The sequence below is a fragment of the Urocampus carinirostris genome, chromosome 1 (assembly GCF_059441175.1).
Source record: "Urocampus carinirostris isolate Australia breed hairy pipefish chromosome 1, RoL_Ucar_1.0, whole genome shotgun sequence".
Taxonomy (NCBI): Eukaryota; Metazoa; Chordata; class Actinopteri; order Syngnathiformes; family Syngnathidae; genus Urocampus; species Urocampus carinirostris.
The window spans coordinates 55,513,672-55,533,658 of record NC_142349.1 but is presented as its reverse complement, the minus strand read 5'-3'; the positions used below and the strand labels follow the sequence as shown (position 1 = coordinate 55,533,658).

The 19,987-nt window shown below is 38.4% G+C and overlaps 1 protein-coding gene across 3 annotated transcripts in view; it reads right to left on the bottom strand.

Annotated features, from left to right (window-relative positions):
* ak5 (adenylate kinase 5) overlaps positions 1-19,987 on the bottom strand; it is a 62,188-nt gene that overhangs the window by 22,462 nt on the left and 19,739 nt on the right. For all 3 annotated transcript variants that reach the window (XM_088345899.1, XM_088345907.1, XM_088345915.1), the window contains 4 exons: positions 17,500-17,672; positions 10,553-10,666; positions 5,509-5,700; positions 3,250-3,331 (listed from right to left, as the gene is read on the bottom strand). In XM_088345899.1, the coding sequence (XP_088202025.1) occupies positions 3,250-3,331; positions 5,509-5,700; positions 10,553-10,666; positions 17,500-17,672 (561 nt within the window). The remainder of the gene's footprint in view (positions 1-3,249; positions 3,332-5,508; positions 5,701-10,552; positions 10,667-17,499; positions 17,673-19,987) is intronic.

The following is a 19,987-nucleotide window of genomic DNA, read 5'->3' as shown; positions in this document are numbered from 1 at the left end:
TTAATCTCTTATCTCAAAATTCTACACAAAATACTCCATTATGACAATGTGATTTTTTTTTTTTTAAACTTTTTTTGAATTTATTAAAAAAAGAAAACTAAGAAATCACATTTACATAAGTATTCACAGCCTTTGCCATGAAGCTGAAAATTGAGCTCAGGTGCATCTTTTTTCCACTGATCATCCTTGAGATCTTTCTACAGCTTAATTGGAGTCCACCTGCAGTAAATTCTGTTGATTGGACATGATTTGGAAAGGCACACACCTGTCTATATAAGGTCCCACAGTTGAGTGTGCATGTCAGAGCACAAACACCAAGCATAAAGTCAAAAGAACTGTCTGTAGACTTGCAAGACAGGATTGTCTTGAGGCACAAATCTGGGGAAGGATACAGAAGAATTTCTGCTGCTTTGAAGGTCCCAATGAGCACAGTGGCCTCCATTATTCGTAAATGGAAGACATTTGGAACCACCAGGACTCTTCCTAGAGCTAGCCGGCCTTCTAAACTGAGCGATCGGGGAAGAAGGGCCTTAGTCAGGGAGGTGACCAAGAACCCGATGGTCACTCTGTCAGAGCTCCAGCGTTCCTCTGTGGAGAGAGGAGAGCCTTCCAGAAGGACAACCATCTCTGCAGCAATCCACCAATCAGGCCTGTATGGTAGAGTGGCCAGACGAAAGCCACTCCTTAGTAAAAGGAACATGGAAGCCCGTCTGGAATTTGCCAAAAAGCACCTGAATGACTCTCAGACCATGAGAAACAAAATTCTCTGGTCTGATGAGACAAAGATTGAACTCTTTGGTGTAAATGCCAGGCGCCATGTTTGGAGGAAACCAGGCACCGCTCATCACCAGGCCAATACCATCCCTACAGTGAAGCATGGTGGTGGCCGCATCATGCTGTGGGGATGTTTTCAGCAGCAGGAACTGGCAGACTAGTCAGGATAGAAGGAAAAATGAATGCAGCAATATATAGAGATATCCTGGATGAAAACCTGCTCCAGAGCGCTCTTGACCTCAGGCTGGGGCGAAGGTTCATTTTTTAGCAGGACAATGACCCAAAGCACACAGCCAAGATCTCAAAAGATTGGCTTCAGAACCAGTCTGTGAATGTCCTGGAGTGGCCCAGCCAGAGTCCAGACTTGAATCCGATCGAACATCTCTGGAGAGATCTGAAAATGGCTGTGCACAAACGTCTCCCATCCAACCTGATTGAGCTTGAGACTTATTGCAAAGAAGAATGGGCAAAACTGCCTAAAGATAGGTGTGCAAAACTTGTGGGATCATATTCAAAAAGATTTGAGGCTGTATTTTCTGCCAAAGGTGCATCAACAAAGTATTAAGCAAAGGCTGTGAATACTTATTTAAATGTGATTTCTTAGTTTTCTATTTTTAATAAATTCAAAAAAAGTAAAAAAAAAAAACTTTTTCACATTGTCATAATGGAGTATTTTGTGTAGAATTTTGAGATAAGAGATTAAATTAATACAATTTGGAATGAGGCTGTAACATAACAAAATGTGGAAAAAGTGAAGCGCTGTGAATACTTTCCAGATGCACTGTATATCAAAAATAATTGCACTGTTGGACATTTGAAACGGGAAGCATGATGGGCAGTAAGTTGACAGTTGAAGAATTGTGATGTGACGGCATTTCTTTTAAGGGGGAATTAAAAAGCCTCTATGGGAAAGTGGGGGAGGGGAAAGACCCTCCTAAATCTGTCATGCAAGGAGTCAGGGGTGATAGCATCATGTCAGCGAAATGGTGCTGTCCACTCCTATTACAGCATCCTTGTATCGGTCAAGTACCGCCTTCCCCTGCCCATTGCGCCCAACATTTGATTGTACCAATAAAAATACAACACATAAAACAAAAAAAATAATTGAAAAATAATTAAAACATGATAATAAAAAACTAAACTAAAAATACAAACAGTTAAACGGCTAAAACATAAAAGAATAATACTGTATATAATAAAATACTAGTAATAATAGTGATAATAATATCAAAAGAGTAAGTACAATAATGATAACTATAACAATAATTACTGTAATATTTTTTCAAGATGAAGAAAGAAAACTAAAAATAATATATACAGTACAATAATATAGTTGTAATAGGAGTAATAGTAATAATAAAATAACTATGAATTAATACAATACAAATAAGAATAGTTACAAAAATAAAGACCAAAAAAATACAAATAAAATAATGATGCAGAATACATATTGAAAAATAATTGAAACAAAAATTAATAACAATAACAAGTAACATGAAATCAAATGAAAAACTAAAAATAATGCATAAGATTAAATACCAATAATAGCAATAAGAATAATGAAATAATTACAACTCAAAATCATTAAAACAGTAAAAAAAAAAAAATAATAAAATGAAAATTATAAAAATAAATAAATGAACAATAAAACTTTAGAATTATGGGAAAAAAATCGACAATGATGAGTAAACAATTAAACCAAACACAGTGTAGAAAATAGTTATTGTAATAGTAATAATAAAAAGTGAAAATAAAATACCCATCCAAATGTTTGAAACCAATAACATTAATGGCTAAAATAAAATAAAGCAAATATAGATAAATGATTATCAAAATAATAATTACATGTAATAAATAATATAAGGGCAGCACGGCGGCGTAGTGGTTAGCGCGTGTGCGGCACAGTTCTAAGGTCTCGGGAACCTCCTGTGTGGGTTCAAATCCAGCTACCGGACTTACTGTGCAGAGTAAGTTCTCCCCGTGCTTACGTAGGTTTCCACCGGGCACTCCGGTTTCCTCCCACATTCCAAAAACATGCATTTCAGGTGGATTGGCCGGTCCAAAATTGTCCCTAGGTGTGAATGAGCGAGCGAGCTGTCTGTCCCTGTGTGCCCTGCGATTGGCTGGCAACCAGTTCGGGGTGTCCCCTGCCCACTGCCCAATAATTGCTGGGATGGGCTCCAGCACCCCCGCGACCCTACTGAGGATAAGCGGTGCAGCTGATGAGATGAGATGAGAAATAAAATAAATAAATAAATAAATAAATAATATTAAAAAAAAAATCTGTGGAAGGTTTGGAACAGGAGGTGGTCCAGCAAAATCATTTTAGTTACACTTTTCGTCATTTTTAAGATATTAAGACCTCGTGTTTTTCCAATTTTACTATATTTCTCATAACTTGCTTTTCCAAGAAAAGCTCCGAAAAGCATCAGCAGAGGCAGTTGTGGCAGAAAATAACGCGTGAAAACGTGTTACCTGCTTGCTCGGGGAACAGCTTGCCGTCCACCGTGGCGCTGATGTCACAGAACACTTCCTCTTCGTCTCGGTCGGCGTCCAACTGTGAGAACACGAGACATTTTCTTTTTTTTTTTAATGACTAGAACTCACAGAAAGCATCTTTTCTAGTCCCCCTTTTGTAAGATTTTTTCTTTTCATTCAGAGATGGACTTGCTGGTATGTTTCGGATCGTTGTCCTCCGGCATGATTCAATAGCGCTTGAGTTTGAAGGCACGAATAGTGGGACGTTCTCCTTCATGATCTTTTGGTAAACATCAGAATTTAGTAACCATAGCAAGTTGTCCACAATCGGAAACACAGCAGCAAGTCCACCTTTGAATGGCTCAGTGTTAAGCACAGTCCTAATGACTTTCTTCAGTGATTGAATAAGTATTTCTTTATTGCTCATAGATGTATTTCCCCGAATCTCTATACAACAAATAAGTCAAGATTATGGACATGAAGGGTTTTCTGGTCAAATGTATGTCTTCATCTACTCATCATCGCATTGCTGTTACGTTTGTTTACTTATTGCTTCAGTTATCGTAAGGTTTGCCGTCTTATGCAAAGGATGGAGTTCCAAGACACATAGCGAGTTGAGCTCCCGTTTCCATAACGACCAGAGGAGGAGAGTGAGGTGAGGTGAGTGGCAAATACTTGAACAAGTCGAGCGCAAAATGTCGGGATCAAACTCGCAGAGAAAAAAGAAGCCGGTTCTTTTTCGGAGGCCAAACTTCATGAACTAGTCTTTGTGCGCTCAATAATAATAGAGTATCTAATAATTATAGTATATTCAAAATTGTATTCACGATAAAGAGAAGAAGGAATAATGAAGACAAATAAGAAAAAGATGAATACAAAAAAGGTTGAGAGGAAGGAATAGGAATAAGAACTTTGCAGAAGGAAGAGAACCTTAGAAGGGAAAGTCAATGAATGAAGAAAAGGAATAAGAACAAGGATGAACAAAAAAGAAGGAAAAATAAGAAGAAAAGAAAGTAGATGAGAAAAAAAAGAAAAATAATAAAACGATGGAGGAAGAGAGGAAGCTGAAGGAAGCAGACCTTAGAAGAAGGAAGAGGAACTTGCAATAGAAATAAGTACAAAAGAAGAAATGCGAAACAACTAGAAGGATAAAAGAAGGAAGGCAAACTGAATAGAAAGAAGGATAAGAAGAAGGAAGAAGGGCTTGGAAGAAAAAAAGGAAAATAAGTATTTAGAAGGGAAAGAATGAAGAGGAACTTTGAGGAAAAATAATAATAAGAACATATAAGAGGAAATTAGAAAAGAAAAAAAATAAGAAAAATAAGAATAAGGAAGTATGAAGAGTAAAGAAGGGAGAATAGGAAAAAGAATAGAAAAAACAAAAATAAGGACAAAGAATGTGAACATAAAAGAAAGAAAGTAAAAGAAGAGGGAAAAGGGAAGATTAATAAAAAGAAGGAAAAGAACAAAAGGATAGAGGCGGGGACGATGTGTAGGAAGAATTCCTGGTAAGAAGAACAAGGAGCTTAGAAGTGAAAGATGAGGGGCAATAAACTAAAAAGAAAGAAAGACAGAAGATGAAACACTTAGATAATTAAATTGTGTGTATTGCCATTTATATCAACATTCAACAAGATAGACTATGGCACTCCAGGGGTAAGATAAGATAAGAATTTCTATAACAAAGAAGAAGAAAATGAGCTGAGAAGAAATATGGATGAACAAAGCAGAGGAAAAGAACAAGCAAGAAGAACAAAGAAGAACTAACAATCTAAAGAAAGAGGGGAAAATAACTTCTGGGTCCTTATACATGGCAGATGTTTTAGTGGTTGACAGACTATTTTAACACTTCTTCTAATAATTATGACCTGGTAATAATGGAGTAATAACAGTAATAGCCTTTGCGCTATCCAGTTCCAACAAAAAGCAGATATTATCTAAAAAAACTGACCCCTACTATATCAGCATATTCGTTTAGCAGGCTGGATTAAAAAGCCTGAAGTGCAGAATATGGCCCGTGGGCCCTAGTTTGCCCGTCCCTCTAGAGGTGTGTAGCAACAAATCCCGGGCTAATTGAAGAGCCCAGAAAGAAACCCGTCTTGTTTAATTGAGCTTTCGCTAGGCTCGAATTAACACGGACTCTCTTAATGATCTGCTCATTAACAGCTAGCGTGCACACACGCACACACACACACACACACACTTTATAATGATTTTCGCTCTAACGTGACATCGATTTCTGTGTCCTCGCGTTACCGTGACGATGAGTCCTCTCTCCTGGAAGTATTTGACTAAGGGAACGGCGTTCTGTTTGAAGTTTGTGAGGCGGCGATCGATGGCTTTCGGGTTATCGTCGGGTCGACCTTGCTGCTCCGAGCGACGCTGCAGACGTTCCTTTAGGCGCTGGCTGCTGCACGCCAGGAAAACTACAATGTCCGGTGTGCAGATCTGCAAAAGAAATACAGTGGTATATCACTTTACGAATTGAATCGCTTCCGGTAGAGACGCTGTATAAGGAAATGGTTGTAAATCGAAACACGTTTTCCCATTAAAATGAATGGAAACAAATTAATCCGTTCCAAGGTCATCAAATGCAGCTAAAACCCAATTAAATCGACTGTAACTGCCCTGTAGGTACATTAATGTTCAGTCAATGTTCATAAATATACCAGATAATATAAATAAAACAAGAAATAGGACTAAAGAAAGACTAATAAAAAGTTACTACTCAGGATAAAGCCTTTTTAGCCAAAACAAAAGCAATTTATGTCAATATATGTCATTCACTTGGCACCCTTTCCACTCACTGTGCCAGTTCGGTTGCTGGACGCACAAGATAGCGATCCAGCGATTTTTGTTTCTGTCTAGATTTCAGAATGTTTTATAAAATTTCAGACAGATTTCATCGAACATCTCCATTGAACATCTGCTTTTGGCCTTATCGGGATGTCTTTTTTGTGACAAAAGCCTGCAGTTTTTCTCAGCAGGCTAACGCTTCTTTAAATTCTGCCGGCGAAAACAACTCCTCTGGTTCATTGTCATTGTCACGGTTGCCCATGGTTCCCAATTGGCACTGCCCCTTTGGCACCAGTTGCGGCTCGTTGACTGTTTGGCTTCCCTCCTATTTAAGCTCAGTGATCTCACTCACCTTTTGTCAGTCTGCCAACGAACCTCTGCACCCGCAAGACGTGTGTTTTGACTCTGTCCGGTAGCGATCCAGTCTTTTTCTTCCAGTTTTGATATCGGTCTCCGGTCTCCAGTGTCTGGTATCGTTCCCGTCCATCTCGTTCTGTCTGATCTCTGTCTCAAGTATCGTATATTTGTTATCAATCCTGTCAGTCCCGTTCTGTCCGGTATCGGCTCGTGTAACTGGTATTGATCTCGTTGGTCTCTGGCTTCCTGTTGTTCGACGCCAGACTTCTGTCTTTCTTCTTCCGCCCAGCGATCGCCGAATCACTGGCGTTTGTGTTAATGTGCATGACTGCCCTATTCCCGTAAAATATGCTTGTGTGAGAAGCGTTACGCATCTGGGTCCTCTTCTTGTTCCGGTTCATGACAGTCATTGTCATTTAGGGGCTCTTAAGACGGTGCAGACCGTAGACATTCTTCGCTCGTATTCCCTCACCAAATATCCACTTTCATATTTTGCGACAATATTTAGCTTCTTTTCGATTGTAAGTGAAGCCTTGACTCTTTTTGTCAACTCTTTTAGCAGGACCCATGGCTGGAGAATAAAAACCTAGAAACAATCAGCAATGGAGATAATCAACTGAGCCCTGGTAGCTGCAACCAATGAATTAACGGACTAAACCATTTGGTAATTTAATGCAGGGGGTTGGTTGCAAGGTTCTCGCCAAGCAACACACAGGATACTGTTGGTGCATACCTGCGTGAACCCTCATTGGTAGCGTCACTGACTTCGGATACTGTAAAACTGATCGTATAATGACGATTTTAGTCGGACGCGAACTTCGGATACAGAAACATTCGTAAGATGGGTCGTGAAACGAAGATACACTGTACCATCATCAGTTTTGAAAGTCTTACTAAAAAAAAGGGATTGTCCTATTTGGTGGCGCACCTAAAAAAAACCCAAATTGGCCAGAAGTTAGAAAGACCGCCTTGAAACCTAGTGCGCCTGTCATGAGTACTGATTCGGGGCACCTGCAGCTGCCCCGTTGGCGCCAACAGCCCTGAGCACTGATTGGTTCCCTGACTCCTTTTAAACCCCTGGCTTCCAAGAGGAAGCTGTCAGACCGTCCTGCAAACCTACGCGTTTGCTTGGCAAGCTCCGTACCCTCCGACAAACTCCTGCCCTGTTTTCTCCTGCCTGTTACCTGTTGCCGACCTGTTTCTGGACCCGTTTCTGCCCTGCTCTTTCGTCCCGGCCATCGACCTGTTTTGCCATGTTTCCTGCCTGATACTTGTTACTGACCTTTTTTTTGATAGCCCTGGCTCCCCTGTCCCGGCTATCGATCATCTTTCCTGCCGCCCACGACTATCCTCGCTCGATGCGGAAGTGCCACTTTCGCGTTCCTGCCATCAGCTACCCGTGTCCGACTATCATCGGATCGTGGAAGCAAGCACTCCTCTCGTTTTTTCAATAAAACTAAGTTAAACAAACGCTATTGGGTCCTGTCTCCGTTTCTGGCTTGTGACAGCGCCTAATACCCTGCGAAATTCCGTAAATAGGATTAGAAATGCACGCGGTATTTGGACATGTCTGTCACCTCATGGGGTTTTCCACGATACTACTGCATTTGTGGACTGACGGATCAATTGAAAAACACCGACGATATTGTCAGCAATGGGAATTGAACCTGGGTTACAGCAGTCAAATAGATGACATCTATCTACTACACCACCATTGATACAGACGATGTATAAAAAGGCATTCATTTTCATCTAATCAGCACACTCTTTTTACCCATGGTGCCAGAAACGAATGTCAGAGAATGGATACAACATAAAGGCATCCTGAAAGATAGAAATCAACTCCAGATTCATCAACAGACTCACTTTTTGATGTTTAATTATATCTTTCATGACAACTTTCTGTTTTCTCTGTTCTCTAGCATTGATTCCCGGCACCATAAATCAAAATAGTGTAAAAATGGGCAAAAATTCAATGCCTTCTCGTATGTTATCTGTATCACTTGTGGTCTGGTGTGTATGTTTCAGCGTTCCCACCACTGTTACTTAAGTTCGTTTCCTGTTGCATTCAATATCTTTTTATTTTGATCAGCGACATATTTTGACGATATTCTATTATTTATTAGGCGTTAACACATACATATATGACAGTATGACTATTAAAAAAAGGGTATTCATTATTTTATTTTGTAAATGTTTTTGTATTGTTATTTATTAGAAATAAATAAATATTAAGTCAAATAATAAATCAAACAAACTACACTAACATATAGAAAACAATTTGAAAACATTTAAAATAAATAAATAAAAGGAAAGAAAACAAATATGAGCTTTTGAAAATACCCCCAAGGTATAATTTGCAAAAGGAGCCCTATTGAGTCTCCTTAAAATGGTCCCATTATATTTTATTGTTATAATCAGGAGCCCCTATAAACTTCTTTCCACTGCGCGCATTGAATTCCCAGACCTGAAAAGAGACGCGGGAGGTTGAAGACGTTCTCAGTAGGACATTATTGTGGTGGTCCCAATAATTGGGGGTGTTTCGAGAAGGTCAAAGTTGACTGCACAAAGAGGAGAAAACCAGCATGCGGCAACTAACAGTTGGATGGACTCACAAATTTGCCTTCCCAGAGTGAAATCTAGAATTTAAATTTCTCATTGTTTTACTGACTGACTGACAGACTAACCCATACTACTGAGACTACTAACTAAGACTCAGAGAGGCACTTAAACCTTGGATGAATAAGTGGGGTAAAAATGACCCCATGGGTTTTTATTCTTCAAAATCCTTAAAAAATAAGTTGTCATATTGATATTCCAGGTATTCCTCATAAATTTATAAAATGATGTCATTAGTATTTTAATTTTTCCCCAACTCATCGAAGAGTGTATTTACTGGTTGGTCATGTATTCAAGAGTTAACTAACACAGTCTAAGAGAAGCAACTAACTAAAAAGTCTGAGGCAACTAATTGCTAACTCACTCATTAAAACTTAGAGAGGCAACGTATTCTTCAGAAAGGCAACTAACTATTTACCTTAGTCTTAGAGGGGGAAATTATAAATACTAAGTCTGAGAGAGCTAACAAACTAACTAACCAACGAAAATATGGTTATAGAGGCATCTGGCTAACTAACAAGGTCTAAGAGGGACAACTAAGTCTTAGCGAGGCAACTAACCATGTTTTGGGGAGGCGGGCAAAAAAAACGAAGTCTTAGAGAGCCAATTAACTAACTAAATAACTTAATAACAGATAACAGATGTTTATAAAGGCAACTGACTAACTCAACAAGTCTTAGAGAGTGCTATTTGGTTGGTGCAAGAAAACTAACCAAATAGCTAACCAACTAACAAGGTATTGGGGACACGATCAACTAACCAATTGACAAGTCTTGGACAGGTAACTAACTAAGAAAATAACTGAAGTCTTAGAGAGGCAACTGCCGATTGGAAGGCAGCAAAAAAAAAGTCTCAAAGTCAACTAACTAAGTCTTAATGAGGCAACTGACCAACTTCTCGTGTCAACTAACCAGCTAAGTACCTACATAACCAACTAACTACCCAACTAACCAACTAACCAACTAAGGGTTATAGAGGCGACGGACTAACGTAACTAGGTTTTAGAGAGGCAACAAACCAACTGACTGACTAGGTATTGGGGCTGCAACCGACTACCTACTCAACTGGGTCTTGGACAGGTAACTTGTTAACTAATTCAGTGATTCACTGAGAAAAAAAAAAAGTCAATAAATCCTTTCCAAGCAGCAAATTGGCCGGTACAAATTGTCCCTAGGTGTGAATGAGCGAGAGCGTTGTCTGTCCCAGTGTGCCCTGCGATTGGCTGGCAACCAGTTCAGGGTGTCCCCTGCCCACTGCTTGATGATTACTGGGATGGGCTCCAGCACCCCCGCGACCCTACTGAGGATAAGCGGTGTAGCTAACGAGATGAGATGAGATGAAATTGTTTGCTTGTTAAGATTAAAAGGATACTGAAGTGAGCCAAACATGTCATATTTGCAGCGCTGTGCCAACACTGTGACCATGCTGTATGATTAGGTAGCAGGCAACATGAATTTCAAGGGGACTTGCTTGTTCTTTGTTACAACGTTCACTGCCATGGACGGCTATAGACGTCATCGTAACTCACCTGGTCCTCGAAGGACAAAGCCTGTCCGACGTCTCTCGGAAAGCCATCGATGACGATTCCGGCAGCGTCCGGGATTTTCATAATCTTTTGCTTGATCTCGGTGATTGTGGTTTCCTAAAATAAATAAGCACGTAAATAAATGAAAAGACACAATGAGAGTTAGCTGTTCAGATATTCAGTTTGAAAAAAAGATACACATAAATATAATACTTCAAGTGGTCATAAAACCAAAAGACCTTCTGTAAAAGGTTTAATATTCCAATTCTAGGTTATTGTGTAAGAAGCAGGTTTATTTTGCTTAATTGGCAAACATAGTACACTATTGGCAAAGTATAACCATATATGATAAAATACAATGCAATGTGATGCAACAGTATAATAACAACATACCATATAATGAAATACAAATAAATACAGCATTAAGTTATACGAAATGCGTTAGAACATGCTATAATGTGATACACAGTAATACTCAATATAATATGAATAAATATGATGCAATATGGTAAAATAAGATAAAATAATATGCAATAGGAAACAATAACATTTTATGCTATATAATACGATGAAATATGATGCAACACGTTATGATGCAATATAATACAGTATAATGTGATATAATGCGATGTAATGTGATACAATGAAATGAAATCAAATGCATTGTGTTACAATACAATATAATACAGTATAATATGTTAGAATACAATGTAATACCACACAATAGAATTTAATATGCTATAAGTATGAAATACACCATACTAAAACACAATATAATCGAATGCAATGAAAAACAATGCAATATGATACAGTAAAATCGAATTCAATACAAAATAATACAATTTGATATGAATTAATACGATGAAATACAATGCAATACGATATAATACGATATAATACAATATAATACGATAAAACAGGATGTAAAACTGTCATGAACCAGTACAGGATCAGGACCCAAACGTGTGATGTTTCTCACACAAGCCTTTTATTTTAGGGGAAATGGGGAGTCATGCACGTTAGGCAGCAGTCTGGCGTGAAATGATAGGAAGCCAGAGGCCGACAAGATCGATACCAATTGCCCTAGTAGATATCGGAAAGATGGGGTCGATACCGGACAGGACAGGACAGACAGGATTGATAATAAAACAGGATATCGAAATAAAACAGGACAAAAAGAGACGGGAACAAAACTGGAAACCGATATTAAACAGGACAGAAAATAAATGGGAACAATACCGGACAGGAAATGCCAACAGCAAACAGGACCGACTCAAAACCCACGTCTCGCGGGACAGAGGTTCGTTGACGGATTGACAAAACAGAGTGAGAACACTGAACTTAAATAGAAGGAAAACCAATCTGTCAATGAGCCACAGCTGGCGCCACACGGGCGGGGCCCATTGGGCGCCATGGCAACCGTGACAAAAACGATACAATGAAATTTTGTATGACAATACTGTAAAATACAATATGTTACAACACAATACAGTATAACATGACATCATACGATAAAATATCATGCAATACTGTATAATAGGAAAAAATATGATGTCATACGATACAATAGAATTTAATATGATGTAATGTGATTAAGTATGATGCAACATAATACAATATAGTACAGCGCAATATTACGAAATACAATAAAATACAAGAAATCACTGAAGATTCATTAATCATTTAAGAAAACCTTTTTTGTGAATGATTAAAATATGTTTTTTAAGATAATGTTTTGGGCTTTAGACTTCCACTTTTTGTGTATTTTGTTAATTCCCATCTCTGCTCCTCAATTTAACGAGTAACATTTAGAGCTTATGTGCTTGATTTACTTAGTCCTTTGCAACAAGAAGAAAAAAAACCCGGTTTATTTCGCTTGGAGAGGTTTTTGCTGAATCCAAGGCCATTTTTTTTATATTGAAAACTTATCTTGTTGGTTTGTTGTGAGGAATGAATCTCGGCCTTTTCACTTTGCCAAATATTTATCGTGACGAGCCTTGACATAAGAAAAAGGTTGAGAGGGGGTGCATTTATTTCTTTATTTTGCATCCGTATGACGGCAAGTGAGCGAGCAAGAGGGCTCGGGGCCACAGCGTGCCAGCCCGGTTTAGCTTCACTTACTTCTTCTCGACTGCAGGAAGAGGTCAACAAAAGTAGACGCACGACAGGAGCGATTCCATCGCTCTAAAAATACATCAAGTGCACGGCAATGCTCGCAAACGCGTTCGAGTCTGCCCGGTCGAGAGAAAATCTAGCTTGCAATACCGTAGCAGAGCCGTTCAAAGCGTTAAAGAAAATTCCCATGTCGGCCACCACCTCTTTGACCTGTTTCCTTCTTTATTTTTAAAATGTATTTCTATTTCTTTAATTTTTCTTTTGAATCTATTTTTTTTTTTCATAAACATTTTTGATTTAAAATGGATATGTATTCTTATATTTATATGTATCCATTATTTATACTTATTTATTTGTTTAAAAACATTTTTTTTTTCAAAAAATAATTATTTGTTAAGTTTTTAAAATATATTTTTATTTCTTTTTCTCATGTTTTATTTTTTTCTATATTTTCATCTACCTTTGCTATTTTTTAATATCATTCATTGTTTCAGGAGTACCTATTTATTTACTATAAATTGTATATACTGTTTTATCATTTTTATTTTATTCATACATTAATATAATATTATTTATTTAAAATGATCACTGATGTTTTTACTAGGTTGCCTCTGACACAAGATCGATCATTTGCGCAATTCCTTGAGAATGGAAAATCAAGATTTTTTTTTTAATCGTCTCCCAAAATAACCTATCCGTGCCATCGGCGGCGATAGACGTCAACTACTGCAAATTATGCAAGTATGACCATTTCGTTATAATCCCAAACCAGCAAAAAAAAAAAAAAAAAAACAGAAGCTAATAATTCCTGGTTACTTTAGAGAGAAAAAAAAACACAATCTCTGATTATTAAAAACAAATTCCCGGCGGTCCCAAGTGCCTAGAACGCATCACGTAAGCTTGACCCACTTTTGCGTGTTTGTTCGGCTGCTTCCCATCTGCCGAGGGGACGGAGCGGTAGAAACGGTAGAAAGGGTAGGGAGGAAGGGATGCAAAGTCGGCGTGATTCGCTCGCAACTGACATTCGCCATGTGGGCGGTGGTGATGAAAAGCGACTAATGCTTTTTACTTTTTTTTTGCCGCCTCAGCGCTTCATCTGTGCAGACAGTGACTGCCCCCTCCTAACTAACTGTTGGCGTCCTATTCGAGTCGTTTTCAAAGCACAATCAGGAGTGTTGGTTGGACTTTATGTTCCTGTTCTGGATGCTAGTCCGGTTCACTCACTAACTAACGGACTGACTTATTTATTGACTGATTTAATGACTAATAATAATTATTCAACCATCCATTTTCTGCAACGCTTATCCTCACTAGGGTCGCGGGGTGCCCGAGCCCATTCCAGCCACATTGGGGAATTGGGCATGGCACACCCCTAACTGGTGAGCAGTCAGTAGTAAATAACTAGATCTGACTTAATGTTCCTTTTCAGAAGCTACTCCAACCTGCTATCATTCCAACCAACAAACCAACCAACCAACCAACCAACCAACCAACCAACCAACCAACCAACAACTTAATTCAATTACTAACTAGGGTTGACTTTATGTTCCTTTTCAGAAGCTACTCCGACCAGCTCAATAACCAACTGTCTTACTAACTAACCAGTGATATAGGCAACTGACCAGCAAACTAGGTCTTACAGACTTAACAAACTACCTGTGAGGTAACTAATTAATCAATTAAGTAGGTATTGGGCATGCAACCAAGTAACTAACCAACAGAAGCAACTAACTACCTTAGTACCTCAACAACTTACTAACTCTGCCTAACTAAGTCAATGATTTACTGACTCAATAATTCAATAACTAAGTAGGGTTGACTTTGTTTCTGATCACAAACTCTTCTCACTAATTAACTGACTGACTAGACGACTAATTAACTAAATGAATAAATAATTGAGATGGCAACTAAATAATTGATACTAACCAACAAACCAAGCCATCAACCAACCAACTTATCAAGTTAAAGTAACTCTACCCAACCCTGCTAACCCCTTAACTGATTTGTAAACAGACTCAATAACTGAATGACTCAATTACTTCGTTGGTAACCAATTAACTACTAAATACAGCAGATTTAATAACCAGGGCTGGGTAGGGTTACTTTAACTTGATTACTTTCAATTACTTTTGGATTACTCCAATACCAAATATGACAGTAAAAGACAAACGAAACTAAATATGAATAAAATTACAAAATTTTGTGCAGGCTTGGGGAGTAACGGAATACATGGAACGGCAAAAAGGATGTTGGCAAGCTGTTTGGATTTATTTTCATTTTGTTTCTGTCGCATTTTATGATAGTTTTGACGGAGATCAAAGAGATCAAAGCCAGGAGAGAAAGCTTACCACGTGTTGTGAGTCATCATTTTATTCATATTTAGTTTATTTTGTCTTTTATTAGCATATTTGGTATTGGAGTAATCCAAAAGTAATTGAAAGTAATCAAGTTAAAGTAACCCTGCCCAACCCTGTTAATAACCAACTGATTCCAAATGACTGGCTGACTGACTAAATAACTAAAAGACTCAACAACTGAGTAAATGATTAACTAAGTAGGTTTGACTTTATGTTCAAAAGCTACAACTCACTCACTCACTCACTCACTCACTCACTCACTCACTCACTCACTCACTCACTCACTCACTCACTCACTCACTCACTCACTCACTCACTCACACACTCACTCACTCACCAATTCAAGAACTAAATAGCTCAATAAATATGTTAATAACCAACTAACCAGCTCGGTAGCCTAGATGGTAAGGCGCCCGCTTTGAGACTGGGAGGTCGGTGGTTCGCGCCCCGGCCGATTCATTCCTAAGACTTAAAAAGTGGTCGGCGGCGCCCTCTGTTGGCTGCGGCTGCATCGGCTCGCTACAACGGGTCAGGTGCAATCGACATTTCGTTCTGTGTACATTGTTACACAGAATGACAAAACAAGGAAATTATTATTATTATTATTATAACTAACACGAAATAAAAAGATCAGTGACTAACTGACATACCAACTTTTTTTACTGACTGACTTAGTCATCAGCTAAAATACTCAATAACGAAGTCAATGACTATGTTTGACTTGTTAAATTTCAGAAGTCACTTTAACTAACTAACTAACTAACTAACTAACTAACTAAATAACTGATTCAATCACTAAAAAGCCCAACAAACATGTTAATAACCAACTAACTAACTTAAAATAACAAATTCAGTGACTAACTGACATACTGACTTTTACTGACTGAATTATTCATCAACTAAAATGCTCAATATCGGAGTCAATGACTAACTAGGTTTGACTTGTTAATTTTCAGAAGTCACTTTAACTAACTAACTAACTAACTGGTTCAATAACTAAACGACTCAATTAACATGTTAATAACCAACTAACTTACCTAAAATAACAAATTCAGTGACTTACTGACATACTAAGTTTTTTACTGACTGACTTATTCATTAGCTAAAATACTCAATAACGGAGTCAATGCCTAACTAACTAGGTTTGACTTGTTAATTTTCAGAAGCCACTTTAAATAACTAACTAACTAACTAACTGGTTCAATAACTAAACGACTCAATAAACATGTTAATAACCAACTAACTTACTTAAAATAACAAATTCAGTGACTTACTGACATACTAAGTTTTTTACTGACTGACTTATTCATTAGCTAAAATACTCAATAACGGAGTCCATGACTAACTAACTAGGTTTGACTTGTTAATTTTCAGAAGCCACTTTAAATAACTAACTAACTAACTAACTGGTTCAATAACTAAACGACTCAATAAACATGTTAATAACCAACTAACTTACTTAAAATAACAAATTTAGTGACTTACTGACATACTAAGTTTTTTACTGACTGACTTATTCATTAGCTAAAATACTCAATAACGGAGTCAATGACTAACTAACTAGGTTTGACTTGTTAATTTTCAGAAGCCACTTTAAATAACTAACTAACTAACTAACTGGTTCAATAACTAAACGACTCAATAAACATGTTAATAACCAACTAACTTACTTAAAATAACAAATTCAGTGACTTACTGACATACTAAGTTTTTTACTGACTGACTTATTCATTAGCTAAAATACTCAATAACGGAGTCAATGACTAACTAACTAGGTTTGACTTGTTAATTTTCAGAAGCCACTTTAAATAACTAACTAACTAACTAACTGGTTCAATAACTAAACGACTCAATAAACATGTTAATAACCAACTAACTTACTTAAAATAACAAATTCAGTGACTTACTGACATACTAAGTTTTTTACTGACTGACTTATTCATTAGCTAAAATACTCAATAACGGAGTCCATGACTAACTAACTAGGTTTGACTTGTTAATTTTCAGAAGCCACTTTAACTAACTAACTAGCTAACTAACTAACTAACTAACTAACTGATTAATAAAGTAATGGACTAGAAACTACTTGTTGAGTGACTGAGAACTAAAAGACTCAATAATTAAGTCACTAACTAGCTCAATCACACATGAACTTGGTCACTATTCCACACAACACCTCACTCACCACCGAATGCAATAACTAACACTTGGAACAAATACTATCACCCACTTCGCGTAAGAGCCAATCAACTTTCAATTTGCAAAGATGTCATGGCCGTTTGCTCCGTTGTTATGCGCGGGCAAATGAGAAACAATATCAAGGGAAATAAGACGGTTAAGAAGTCTCCAGCCAGGCTGCCTGCCGGCGTGACTCCCGATCTCGTCACCGCTAACGAGTCTCCCGCCGCGCGATGCCGACGCCGTTATAAACAACATGGACATTCTACCCGCCTCCCCGCCTAGCGCCCGCTCTCCTACCTGCGGCGCCAGTTCGCCGTTGGTGATGATCTTAGCAATCAGGCTCCACTTGCGGTTGCTGGTTGCGTTGTGGATCATCTTCTTGCGCAGTAACTCGCCCACCGACACGTACTGGAAATCGTAACGCTCCGCGATCTTCAGGCACTGCGTGCCCTTGCCGCTGCCTGGGCCACCTGCAATGAAATCCCCCCCAAAAACTTTTTGCTAAAACTGAAGTATTTTCCTGGTTAAAATTCAACGCATTGGTGTCCAACTGTGGCCAATGGGCCATCTTGTGGGTGGTCAACCGTATTTCGGCGGCTCACAACCAAGCTTAAGGAGTGACGGAAAACATGTAATGGCGTTAAGAAATTAGAATATGCAAAAATTTAATTGTATTTCGTTACAGGTACTGAACGTAGTCAAATTACAGGTGCATTTACTTAAACTACTTAAACTTTGCTGAATTCAATTTTTCTTCTATCCATCCATTATCTGCACCGCTTATTCTCAGTAGGGTTGCGGGAGGTGCTGGGGCCCATCCCAGCTATCTTCGGGCAGTGGGCAGCGGACACCCTGAACCGGTTGCCAGACGGTCGCAGGGCACACAGAGACAGACAACTCACTCGCTCACTCACACCCCGAGGGACAATTTGGAACGGCCAATTAACCTGACATGCATGTTTTTGGGATGTGGGAGGAAACCGGAGAGCCCGGAGGAAAACCCTGCAAGCACGGGGAGAACCAACAAACTCCACACAGGAAGGTTCGATCTCATGACCATCAGAATTGTGCCGCTCACGTGCTAGCCACTGCTGCCGTGCTTACTAAATTAGATTTTTTGTAATATAAATACATAATGCGGCGATAGACAAATTGGGTCTCTAGTGAATGAGCAAGTGAGTTGTCTGTTTATATGTGCCCTGCTAATGGCTACCACCTGGTTTAGGATGTCCCCTGCCCAGTGCTCGAAGACAGCTGGGATGGGCTCCATAACGCCCCCGACCCTACTGATGATAAGCGGCATGGATGGATGGATTATTATTATTACCTGGCCTTGGTTTCCTCTAATTCTTTTTTAAGGTAATATTTTGTCTTTATCTTGAACAAAACCTAGTCAATTCATTTAGAATATGTTTATTTTGTCTTTTGTAAGGATATTTGGCATTGGAGTAATCCAAAAGTAATAGACAGTAATCAAATTATATTGTTATATTATACTGTAATATTATGGTATTTGAATTACATTAAACTAACCAAAACACTAATCTAAATCCAGAATTCCTAACCAACCCAAACACAAAGTGACCAAAACCAAAATTCCAAAACAACCAAAACCTGAACTAACTAACTAACTAACCCAAACCAAAAATCAAAACCAACCAAATCCCAAACTAACCTTAACCCAAACTGACTTAGACCCAAATAACAAACAATTTCAAACCAACTGAAACACAAAACTAAACAAAACACTAACTTATCCCGAAAAATCAAAAATTAACCAAAACCCAAATCAATTCAAACCAACCAAAACAAGAGCTCGCTAAAGGAAAAAAAAAACGTTTGTTATTTCAGAACATACATATCCCCAAAAAAAACAAAAAACAAACAAAACCCAAACTGACCAGAACCAAAACCGAAACCGGGCAAAACCCAAAACAACCCAAATCAGAATTACAAAACATCCAAAACCTGAATTAACTAAAACCCAAACTAACTCACACCAAAATTCCAAACCAACCAAAACCCAAACCAACCAAAACCCATACTAACTTAAACTGAAATTCCAAAACAACCGAAACCTGTCCTAACCAAAACACAAACCAACCTAAACCAAAATTCGACATTGACCCAAACCAGAACTGACCCAAACCGACCAAAATCGAAACCAACCAAATCGCAAACTGACCAAGACCCAAACAAACCCGAATCAAAATTCCCAAACAGACAAAACCCGAACCAACAAAAACCCAAACCGTCCAAAACCAAAACTAATCCAAATCCAAACCGACTCAAACCAAAATGAAAATTCTGTGGGTTTTTGCATGTTGTGGTGGATAAACAAGACATTAATGCATCTACTATTTTGTGATTTGCATGTATTTTCTCATACCGGGTGTTCGGAAGGCATCAGCTCATTACCATAGGTTTCTTTCCCCCGCCATACAACAATTACACCTCACGATCCCCACTACAGAACAGCTTGATGTCGTATCCCGAGGGCCACCAGCAATTGGGAGTAATAGAGCGTGTATTTTATCTTAGCATTTGATTTTTCTCTCTTTTTAATGTTACACGACAGACACTGGTGTTTTGATGCATAACGGAAGCAAACAAGGTGCTCTTATCCCTTTTTTACACGTACACGGGGAGTGTTGACACGGGGCTTTGTGTGAAAAGGCGTGGGAGTGTTTTACACGACTGCTGTGCCAGGTACGCGTCAAATTCCTTCGCTTTTCTGGAAAGCTTTTTGTCATAGGAAAAAAGAAAAATAACCGATAAAATATCT